The sequence below is a fragment of the Bufo gargarizans genome, chromosome 4 (genome assembly GCF_014858855.1).
Source record: "Bufo gargarizans isolate SCDJY-AF-19 chromosome 4, ASM1485885v1, whole genome shotgun sequence".
Classification (NCBI taxonomy): Eukaryota; Metazoa; Chordata; class Amphibia; order Anura; family Bufonidae; genus Bufo; species Bufo gargarizans.
In genome coordinates, this window is record NC_058083.1 from 10266808 (window position 1) to 10279316 (window position 12509).

At 44.3% G+C, this 12509-nt stretch overlaps 1 protein-coding gene across 1 annotated transcript in view; it reads right to left on the bottom strand.

The window, feature by feature from the left end:
* Window positions 1-584: 584 nt before the first annotated feature.
* The window catches only part of KLHL29 (kelch like family member 29), a 117469-nt gene continuing 105544 nt past the window's right edge, over window positions 585-12509 (bottom strand). Inside the window, exon 7 of the mRNA XM_044289270.1 lies at window positions 585-5061. Within this exon, the coding sequence (XP_044145205.1) occupies window positions 4878-5061 (184 nt within the window). The 3' untranslated portion in view covers window positions 585-4877. The remainder of the gene's footprint in view (window positions 5062-12509) is intronic.

The following is a 12509-nucleotide window of genomic DNA, read 5'->3' on the forward strand; positions in this document are numbered from 1 at the left end:
ACATCCATCAGGCACTGATTTTTGCCTTGTTCACACTAACGCATTTTAGGTTCTAATCTCCTGCCAATTTTTTCTAAACCTATATTGTGAAGAGAAAGGAGTGAAAAACAAATAAAACATTTGTCGTGCTTTAAAAAAAATAAACCAAACAATTCTGAAAAAAAAAAAGAATTGATGGAAACAAGGACCCGAAATGCGTTGATATGAAAGAGCCCTTATTGTGAGTTAACAGGCTACATTCTTGCGGATATTGGTCCAGGTCACATATTCGTGACACCTGCAGGCTGTATACACTGAACACTTCTTCTGTACACAACATATCTCCATGCACAACATGATGGATTTTTCTTTACTTATTAGTGGAAAAAAACATCAAAAAGTTCATGATTATTCTGGTTTGAAATTATTTTAGTTCTTTAAAAAATAATTTTCCGAACTGTTTTAGTTTTTTTTTGTTCAAATGATAAAGATTTATGCCATTAAGCGTTTTTCATGCGTCCAAAATATTCAGTATAAACGTAAATTATGGGTACACTGGAAATGCACTTTTTTTTTTTTTGGTATTTTTAAAATATTTTCAAGGATGATGAAATAAAATTAGCTAAAATATTAATGCAGATGTTCCAAAAAAAGGGATAAACTTTCATAAAATGTAAAATAGACCATAATTTTCCCCCAAACAACAATAATAAGGATAATAATAAAAACATTATTTTGAGATGATTAAATACAGCAATAAAAATATCCCCCAAAAAACTTCCTCAGAATATATTAATAGAATATGTAATAATGATTTGTATCATTTATATTAATTAAACTTTTTTTTTACCATTATCTTTTAGCCTTTATCGATTTAAATTAAAACAAACAAAAAAAAAATCGTATTTGATTTTAAAATAAAACGTTTGGACCAATAATACATGCACAGGATTTTTTAAATATCTATTCCGACCATCCGAAACTCCATAGGATTTCCCATATATCTGGACTCCAGTGGTCTTGACAGAAATGTGGTTGCGCCTGTTGTAAGGAGGTGTATTTTTTATCCACAGGGGTGGAGCTTAATTCTGTCTATATTATATCCAAGGCAAAAAGAAGAAAATATACACAAAAAAAGCAAAAACAGATGATTTATGTGATAGGGTTCATGAAAATGTACATAGATTGTACTGAAATTCTACTGGTTTACAAATGTCTTCAAGGATTTTTCCATGAGCAGTTGGCGATACTGTTGAAAACATTGAGCTAGTCTTGTTAAATCCTTCAAAAACTCACTTTGATACGAAACATTTTAATTATAAATATAATATATATGCAGTCTTTATATATATATTTACTAGCACAGTAGCAGAAAAATCAATTTCATTAAGACCTGCAGGAAGACTAATATTTTACTGTAAATCTGTGGTCTAACCAGTTATTTATTTTTCTCTTTCTAATATAAAAAAAAGGGGGGAAAAAAACACACAAAAGACCCAGAAAACAGTTTGTCATAATATTGAAATTGGATTTTGAAAAATGATTAGATTATTTTTTCTCACTTCTTGTGATCATGGCTATAGCTTGCAATGCTTACCCCCAGACCTGCTGCAGAAATATTTTTGAAAGAGGAGGCAATTTGTGACCTGAAGCAATGTTCTCTGAAAAATGACCTATGAATTCAGATGAGCAAGTTAGAGGGGTTGTCATGTATAGTTTTTTTTTTTGTATTTTAGCCGAAGGGGTTAAAAAAAATAAGCGATCCTCATTGATCCTATGCCACTACCGCCCCAATATTTACCGGCTTCCCACTGGTCTCCACAGATTGACTAACAGGAAATGCTTGCTCAGCCAATCAGACCCGCCTCAGTCAGTGATTGGCTGAGCAGGCATCTCTTGCCATTTCCTGTTTGTCAAGGCGGGACTAGGAAGTGGAGACCAGCAGGGACCCATTAAGCAGCGGATATAAAATAATATATATTATATAAAATGTAATTTAAAAAAAAACTTTACATTCCCCAAAAATTTTTAGCCTATGAAGCTTTATGGATATGGCTGCAGATTACAAAATGGCTGCCTAAAAAATTCAAAATGCAATATTCTGTTTATTAGCACAAGGGGGACCGGAGCAGGAGCTAAAGAGGTTCTGAAGAAGACAAAATATTACAAAAATACTACAGATAACAGTCTATGCTTAAAGGGGAGGAGCCATGTGTTCTAAATGAAACCAGGTGTTTTGCATGCTGTGCGGTTTATAGCTTCAGTGGTATCTGTGGTCTGCTGGTGTTTGGTTCTCTGCTGAGTTCCTGCCATAACTACTGGAAAGTTAAGTGTTTCCTTTCCCTTTTGCATTTTGTTTTGGTTTATCTGTGTGTTGCTTTTCCCCTGCCCTTTGTTGTAGGCCTGAGCGCGACTCCTGGTCGTCCTTCTTTTCTGGAGGAACAGGTAGTCTCTGTCCTGTCACTATCGCCAGGGTCTTATAGGGTGAGTTAGGACTCTAGGTACTCCTGCGTATGAATTCACCTACCTTTGGGGTCTGTTCATACTGATAGCCAGTCAGGACTGTGACTAGGGATTTGACTAGGAGGTGTCCTCCTTTCTTCCCTAGCTTTCAGGTCTTGTTCCTTGTTCCCTCTCCTTCTTCGTCTAATGTGGTGTCTCCCTCCCACACATGGGCGTGGTTTACATTAGCCCACCCACTTTTGGCCCAGGACAGCCTTAATTTGCTGAGAATGTCTCTGAAAATCAGGGACAGTTGGCAGCTATGTTTTTAGATGATGGTTTCTCTGCTGCTGTGGGCCATTACAGCTGAATGTATGGATTCCCACCTGTCGACATGTTGATAAAACATGATCTACTTCACTTTAGATGAATATCCTTGAAGTACAGCGCGGATCTTAAAGGAGCCATCCCAACTATACAGCAGTGAGCAGCCACACAATTTCCCTGCAGCGGCCACTGCAGGAGGAATGTAGTATTACAGGACATCCATTCAAATGAATGATCAGTCATGTAAAAGAGGGCCACAGTGAGTCCTCCACTGATAGATTACCCTCTATGGCATCCATAAAATAGGCCCTAAGGGGGACAAATCCTTAAAGGGGGTTATTGGATTTTTTAATTTTAATTTCATGTCACCCCACCCTTGATTAGAGTAACAACTTTTTCATTGCTTAACGGGACAGCACTGTGCTCCCGGCCAATAATATGGTTCTGGCACTTCCGGGACCACATGGCGCACACTGTGCACAGCTAGCACTGTGGCAAGAGATTCCTTCTGTGGGTTGTAACCATGATAGGATCACGTGCACAATGTACGACACGTGATTCCCGGAAATGCGGGGAGAATATAGTTAAAACGGGAGTGCAACGCTAGCCCGGCAAGCAACTTTTAATAGGTACCAATATAAAAAGTGTTACTCTAATGAAGGGAAGGTCGGGAAGGGCATGGAATTAAAAAAATGGATAACTCATTTAATACTCCACAGTGTCTGAAAGATTTCCCGTCATCATTTGCTCTTGACTTGATTAAATGACCATGTTATTGGGCCAGCAAACAGGCCACCGCTAGCTAAGCAATTATTTGGCTTCAGCCTTGAGGCCCCCTACTAGTCATAGTCTGAAGGCTCCTAAAAACAGGAGGGACCTCCAGGAACCTCCAAGAAAGCAGCGCTAACTGGATCAGCGCTAACTGGAAATGAGCGCTAACTGGAATGCTGCAGCCCTGGCACCAATATGTGCTCTGAGGGGGCCACGATGCATCACGGGAATGGGTGTGGCTATGCAGCAAAGGGGTGTGGTTTCCAAAAGAGGGTGTGCCTTTGTCAGGCGGCTGGATGAACACATGGTATTTTAACAAAGAGCCACAATACATGCCCGACCGCTTATCAGATGCAGGAACATTAGTATTGGACAGGTGAAAAACAGTGGCGTAGCTATAAGAGAAGCGGCTGCTTTGGGGCCCAAACTCAAAAGGGGTCCACCCAGGTGGATGACTAATAGATTTTTTTGTCAGGGCCCCCCTCATTAGGACCTAGTCTGAGAGGGCGATCTTGACTAGCCACAGGAGTGGGGGTTGCATGAGAAGAGGGGGTTGAGAAGAAGTTGCTGGGGGGTCTGTTACAAAATTTGCTATAGGGACCAATCATTTCTAGTTACGCCACTGGTGAAAACCAAACCTTTCCGATGAGGTCAAAGTGAAACCGTCTTCAGGTATCGTAGAACTACCTTTTCCAGAGACAACTTTCTACTCATGGATGCTGAGAGTTGTAGTTCCACATAATTTCAGAATTTTGACAAACTGTTTTTTTTTCTTCCTCCTGTGTGGCTAACGTTCCATGTAAGAATAACCTAAAAAATAATACGGCTTCTTTCGAAATTCTCTGTGATGAGATGCTTAGCTGTACCGAATAGTCATCTAAAAAATCCCAGCCTTACACCTAAAAGTAAAATACAGATCCTCATCCGCTGCCCCGCCCGATCCCTATCTCAACTGAACCCATGTAAAAAATATGGGACTCTATTGCACCTAGGGTGACAACAAGCGTCACTACGCCACCTAGTGACACATTTGCCAAGTTCACATACATATTATACATAGTTTGGAGATCAAGCGCTCCGGCATCACCCAAAGGTGAGGATGATCTTCTACATTCAATGTAGACTTTATTGAAAATCCGTAGACAAAAATGAAAAAACATAAAAACAAAAATCTTCTTTTTATCCTTTTTTTCACTCCTTCTTATGAAATCAAAGGGTTAAAGCCGCTGAAGTGAAGAAGAGGACTAACCGCTTTATCTCTGGCATGGGAAGGGTTAAAACCAAACCAATAAGAGAAAAAAAAATTAAGAAGTTCAAACATGTCCACCCGTCACCTCAGTTCATCGATCTCCCGCCTGTCAACCACTTTGAATGTATTTCTTTATCGCTACACATCCATGGCGGAAGAGTGGGCAAGGCATGTTGGGTAATAATGTCCATGTGTTCGATTTGGGGTCGTAATATTCCATGTTCCCAAGAGCTGGTCCTTCACTGCTGACGATGCCGCCTGTTGCATATATCTTCCCGTCCACGACCACGGCGCTGAAAGAAGAAATAATATACCGCTCAGCCAAAAATATCCCAGATAAAGCTGCCGACATCCATCTTTAATCTTACAATTAACTGGTCAGTGTATAACTAGACTCCAATCCCATCCAAAGCTGCATCCAAAATGGTGCTGGTCTTTTCTTAGTTCCCAGGCTTTGTTACTGGAAATCAGCTGTACACACTACATTACAATACAGGACGCCAGAGTACAGTACATGAGACAGATAGAAAGTTAGATAGGTAGATAGATATCAGATAGATACATAGATAGGTAGATAATAGATATATCTATTAGATAGATAATATGGTAGACAATGAGATAGATAGAATGATAGAAAATTCTCAACTTACAAATTTGACTGCTATATTTGGTCAAACATATAAGTGACTTAAGGGTAAGTTACAGAAATTGTTCTTCAATTTAAAAAAATCTAGAGCGCTGTATTTTTGCAGCACAAAATGGCGCCTGCACTATACATTACAAATAGACAGGCGCCATATTGACCACATATAGAAGTCACATATTTACCACATATAGCAATTTCTTAGTTGAGAATGTTATATATTTAGTTTTTTCATAAAAAATAGAGAAAAAAGCGTCACTCACCGAATCTTCACAAATCGTAGCTTTATTTCGGGTTGAAACATAGCGGATGCGGGTCACAATTGCAGCAAAGTAAGGCCTTACTTTGCTGCAAATGTGACCCGCATCCGCTATGTTTTAACCCAAAATAAAGCTACGATTTGTGAAGATTCGGTGAGTGACGCTTTTTTCCTCTATTTTTTATGCGATTATTGGTCTGCTGGTTCTGACTGAGCACCCCCTGTTTCACTGCATGGTTGCTGAGAGAAGTGTTGCTGACATTGGACTGCCGGCTGTGATTTCTTTTTGTTGTATATTTAGTGTTTATTTGGCATTAATGGCAGCCAAGCTCATCCCAGAGGGGTCCAGAGAGGGGTTCACCCAGCTTTCACTGTCCCTGCCTCTTTCTTCGCAACTGTCCCTACCTTTGTCCCTTTCTTAGCCTCAGATCTTCCCCCACCTCCATCAGCCTCAGATCAGCCTCCTTCAGACCCCCCCTCAGATCAGCCCCAGACCTCAAATCAGACATTCAAAAAAATAAAAAAATAAACTTACCTCTCCAGCTCCGGACAACGCTGCCTCTTAGCAGATTCACTTACCCTCCTTGGTCTTCTTCCCGCAGCGCTGTACTGTGACCTGACAGCGCACAGTGTCAGGTCATAGTGCGCGTCTACGTGTCAGGACATAGCGTAGGGCCGGAAGAAGACCAGGGAAGGTAAGTACAGCAAGCAATGCGCCATTCTTACCTTCCTGTGCCTCCTGCATGCTGATGACCACTTCCATAATGGAAGCGGTCATTAACATTTTCTGGCAGGGGGCCACATGAAATGGTCCCGCGGGCTGTATTCCCCACCCCTGCTGTAGATAGATCCTGTAGATGGATAGATAATGTGATAGATAGATAGATACAGTCATGTGAAAAAATTAGGACACCCTTTGAAAGCATGTGGTTTTTTGTAACATTTTTAATAAAAGGTTATTTCATCTCCGTTTCAACAATACAGAGAGATTAAAGTAATCCGACTAAACAAAGAAAACTGAAGAAAAGTCTTTTCAAGATCTTCTGTAAATGTCATTCTACAAAAATGCCTATTCTAACTAAGGAAAAAGATAGGACACCCTTGCCCCTAATAGCGAGTGTTACCTCCTTTGGCTGAAATAACTGCAGTGAGACGGTTCTTGTAGCCATCTACCAGTCTTCAACATCGGTCTGAGGAAATTTTACCCCACTCCTCAATGCAGAACTTTTTCAGCTGTGAGATGTTGGAGGGGTTTCTTGCACGTACAGCCCTTTTCAAGTCACCCCACAGCATCTCAATGGGATTCAAATCTGGACTTTGACTTGGCCATTCCAGGACTCTCCATTTCTTCTTTTTCAGCCAATCTTTGGTTGATTTACTAGTATGTTTTGGGTCATTGTCATGTTGCATGGTCCAGTTCCGCTTCAGCTTTAATTTTCTAACTGATGGTCTCACATGTTCTTCAAGCACCTTCTGATACACAGTAGAATTCATCGTGGATTCTATGATGGTGAGCTGACCAGGTCCTGCTGCAGCAAAGCAGCCCCAAACCATGACACTTCCACCTCCATGCTTCACAGTTGGTATGAGGTTCTTTTCTTGGAATGCTGTGTTTGGTTTACGCCAAACATGTCCTCTGCTGTTGTGTCCAAATAATTCAATTTTGGACTCATCTGTCCAAAGAACATTATTCCAGAAGTCCTGGTCTTTGTCAACTTTATCTCTGGCAAATGTCAGTCTGGCCTCGATGTTTCTCTTGGAAAGCAAAGGTTTCCTCCTTGCACACCTCCCATGCAAGTTAAACTTGTACAGTCTCTTTCTGATTGTAGAGGCATGTACTTCTACATCAACAGTAGCCAGAGCCTGCTGTAGTTCTCGAGATGACACTTTAGGGTTTTTGGAGACCTCTTTTAGCATCTTGCGGTCTGCTCTTGGGGTGAACTTGCTGGGGCGACCAGTCCTGGGCATGTTGGCAGTTGTTTTGAAAGCCCTCCACTTGTAGACTATCTTCCGGACAGTGGAATGGCTGATTTCAAAATCTTTTGAGATCTTTTTAAATCCCTTCCCAGACTCATAGGCTGCTACAATCTTTTTTCTGAAGTCCTCTGACAGCTCTTTTGCTCTCACCATGGTGCTCACTCTCACTTCAACAGTCAGGAGCACACCAAACTAAATGTCTGAGGTTTAAATAGGGCAAGCCTCATTCAACATGCAGAGTAACGATCTACTAATTATGTGCACCTGGTGTGATATACCCGTGTGAGATCTGAGCCAATTTAAGAGGGAATACATGTGAGGGTGTCCTATCTTTTTCCTCAGTTAGAATAGGCATTTTTGTAGAATGACATTTACAGAAGATCTTGAAAAGACTTTTCTTCAGTTTTCTTTGTTTAGTTGGATTACTTTAATCTCTCTGTATTGTTGAAACGGAGATGAAATAACCTTTTATTAAAAATGTTACAAAAAACCACATGCTTTCAAAGGGTGTCCTAATTTTTTCACATGACTGTAGATAGATAATGTGATAGGTAATGAGATACTGTAGATAGATTAGATAGATAAATAGATAGTGTGGGGACTCGCTCTGGTAGACAGAATTAGCGGACGCAGTAAAGAGGCAACAACAAGTTCTTTGGATAAAACAGTTCAGTGTTTTATTCACACTTTAGGCAAGTGACAAAACAAGCAGTCATAAACAAGTAAAAAGTCACCTTGCGGTGTTAGTGGTAATTCACACCATGCGGCAATTCTGCCTCAAAGAGTCCTTGAGCATAGCAGCACCAACTTGTTTTCACGCCAAACAGGTAGCAAGCCTTAAAATCCGGTCCGGTATTTGACCTCACCTCCCCAGCCCAGCAGCACATGCTGGAAGGAAAATACCTGTTTTCAACCTCTCACTGTGTCACATACACCCCCCCCTCCCTTTGTTCAACCCCGAGGTGGCGAACACACGCCAGACAGTGTACCCGGGATAGGGCATCCACGTTTCCCTGTAACCGGCCTGCCCTGTGTTCCACCAAAGTTTTGTAGGGAGAGAAACCATCGGGTTACCCGGGCATTTCTGTCCTTGGCCTGGCTCATCCACTTGAGAGTGGAGTGGTCAGTCACCAGGCGGAATTTTCTCCCCAATAAATAATAGCAAAGAGATTCTAGTGCCCACTTGATGGCCAGGCACTCTCTCTCTCCACTATACTATACCAGGTCTTGGATAGGGTGAGCTTACAGCTGAGGAAGACAACGGGATGCGCCTCCCCATTGACTTCCTGAGACAGTACAGCACCGAGGCCTACTTCGGAGGCATCGTTCTGTACTATATACTCCTTTTTGAAGTCAGGCGTCACCAAAACGGGGGACCCACACAGCGCCGCCTTCAAAGCAGAGAAAGCCTATTCCGACCGATCATCCCAGCGAACCATCGTTGACTTGTGTCCCTTCAAAAGTCCTGTCAAGGGCGCGGCTAGAGTAGCAAAGTGGGGAACAAACCTCATGTAATAACCCACCATTCTCAGGAATTACTTTATTTACCTAGTGGTGGCAAGTCGGGGCCAATTCCGTATCGCCTCTATTTTGTTTACTTGGGGTTTAATCACTCTGCACCCAATGACATACCCCAGGTACTTAGTCTCTTCTAACCCTATCGCACATTTTTTGGGGTTAGCTCTTAGGCCAGCTTTCCGAAGGGAGTCCACTACAGCCTGCACTTTGGGTAGGTGACTTTCCCAGTCGGTACTGTGGATGACAATATAGTCCAGGTAAGCCGAAGCGTACCGACGATGTGGACGAAGGGGCACCTTGCAGACCAAAGGGTAAGACCTTATATTGATACAGTCCCTCAGGCGTGATGAAGGCAGCTTTCTCTTTGGCAGCTGCACCTCCTCCGATATGGCTTGTCGCCGAGCCTCGAGTACCCGGTATGGTTTTAATCTGACTTTTGCCTGAAGTTTAGTGACAATGTCATGCTGGATTATGGAAGTGCGTCCAGGGAGGTCCGAGAACACATCTGTGTTCCGACTAACGAACTCCCTGGCCTCCTGAGTGTGTTTAAAGGAGAGGCTGTCAGCAATTTTTACTGTGGCAGCCGCCTTTCTTGCATCAGACAGAGGGGCCGGTACCTCTTCTCATCGAAAACCCGGCCGCGGGCTGTCTTCTGTACAGGTTTCCCTATCTTTCCACAGTTTGAGTAAATTCACATGGTACACCTGCTCTAACTTTCGACGCCCTGGCTGGTGTACCTTGTAGTTTAAATCTCCAATTTTCTCGAGTACCTCGTAGGGCCCCTGCCACCTAGCCAGGAACTTACTGTCCACGGTCGGCACCAGAACCAAAACCCGATCACCCGGGTTAAAGATCCGGACCTGAGCCTGCCGATTATAGACCCGACTCTCGGCTTGCTGAGCTGCCTCCATTTGCCTCCTAACAAGAGGCAACACTGTCTCTATCTGATCTTGCATCTGGGTAATGTACTCAATGACACTTTTATGTGGAGTGGGTTGTTGTTCCCACACCTCTTTGGCCACGTCCAAGAGACCGCGAGGGTGGCTGCCATATAGCAGTTCGAAGGGCGAGAACCCAGTAGAGGGGTACCTCTCGCACTGCGAACATGAGATAGGGCAGAAAGAGGTCCCAGTCCTTCCCATCTTCAGACACTAACTTTTTCAACATATTTTTTAATGTTTGGTTAAACCTTTCTACCAGACTGTCCGTTTGCGGATGGTAAACGGACATCCGTAGTTGTTTTATGTGCAGCAACTTACAGAGTTCCCTCATCACCTTGGACATAAAAGGTGTCCCTTGGTCGGTCAGAACCTCTTTAGGTAGTCCTACTCGGGAAAACATCTCCATTAACTCCTTACCTATGAGTTTGGCTGAGGTATGTCGCAGTGTCACCACCTCCGGGTACCGAGTGGCTAAGTCTAGAATGACTAAGATGTGTTGATGCCCTCTGGCGGACTTCGGTACTGGGCCTATGAGGTCCATAGCTATTCGGTCAAACGGTACTTCGACAATAGTGAGAGGTACTAGGGGACTACGGAAATGTGGCTGGGGGCTAGTTATCTGGCAGGTCGGGCAAGACTTACTAAACTCTTCCACTTCTTTGAATATGCTTGGCCAGTAAAACCGCTGTAGAATACGATCCTGAGTTTTCTGCAGCCCCAGGTGACCCCCGAGAACGTGTTGGTGGGCTAGATCTAACACAAGCTTGCGATAAACCTTGGAGACTACCAACTGTTCAATAGGCTCACCCCGTAGTTGGTTCACCCGATACAACATGAACTGATGAACCACAAAACGGGGCAACACTGTCTCTGCCCCAGGTTGTAATGGTTCACCATCTTCTATTAACACATTTTCCCAGGCGTGGGATAGGTTGGGTCCCGACGTTGGGCGGTACCAAAATTATCCCTGGAGACATTGAGGTCTGCCAATTCAGGACCCGGCGGCAAGTCCTCCATGTCTCCCACCATCACACTTAGCGGGATTGTCTCCCCCTCTTCCACCAAAGTGGCGGTCACCCCTACCTCTGGCCCTTCAGTCTCAGGTTCCCAGGGTTCTGGTCTCCCCCTGACCCGGGCCTCTCTGCTAGGGTTACCCCTGTCTTATGGGTATCAGTCACTCTCATAGCAGGCCACAGTGCCAGGAAGCCCGGGAAGTCTATCCCTATTATGAGTTCAGCCACCTCGTGGGTTCATCTACCAGCCACCGTGGTTAGTGACACCAGCGCGGTGGGGTAGTCTTTTAAGTCTCCGTGGATGCACATCACCCCGACTTTCCGGCCAGTATACTCAGTGGACCGCACCAGGGTAGCCCTTACTAGGGTCACCAGACTCCCTGAGTCCAGCAGAACCTCCGCCGGAGTGTCTCCCACTTCCACCTAGCACAAGTGATCTAGAGACTCTGGGGTACCTGTTGCACAAAGTCTCCTGGCATATAGCGACTGATGGTAGCCATAGTTAGTGTCCATGGGCTCAAACCGATGGGGACAGTCAGCCCTTACATGGCCAGGCTCCTGACACCGCCAGCACACTATCGGAGCCAGGTCCACCGTTGGTACATCCCGGGCGGGTTTTATCGGCTCAAATCTCCGGGCCTGGGGTGGAGATTTCCGGGGTTTGCCGACCCCCCTCCCGACAGAACCCTCCTTTAGATTCCTGGTAGCGTCATAGCATTTAACCAGGTCCACCATCTCAAGGGCATTGCCAGAAGACACCGAACTGATCCAGTGCTGGAGAGGGTATGGCAAAGCCCTCCAGAACATATCAGCTAACAGACGATCCAGCATACCAGTGGGACTCAGCACGTCAAGCTGTAGCCATTTTTGCAGGAGGTGAAGTTATAATACTGGGGTCTTGCAGGCTCAGCTGGGTTGTACCCCCACTGATGCACCCGCTGGGCCCGGACCAACACATTCACCCCCAGTCTTGCCAGAATCTCACCTGACTTATTTGACTTTCTGGTAGTCGGCAGCTTGATCGTCTGGCAAGTCGAAATACACCCGCTGGGAATAGGATGCCAGGAACGGTGCGACGACCTCAGCCTATTGGTCATGGAGTAGCTTTTCCCTGATGGTCACTTTCTCGTACATCGCCAGGTAGGCTTCGATGTCGTCTGCGGGGGTCATCTTAGGAATCGCAGCACGGATTGCTTTCCGGGCATCGTGGACGCTCGGGGTTGCTTTTGCTGTCTGCAAAGCCATCACGTGTTGTAGCAGCAACTGGTTAGTCTCCTGCTGCTGCTTATTAGCCTCGCATTGCTGCAGGTTTGTCTCTCGCTGCTGCAGGTTAGCATCCATGAGGGCCTTCACAACAGCCTCCATTTTGTCATGGGGCACTGGTTGTAAT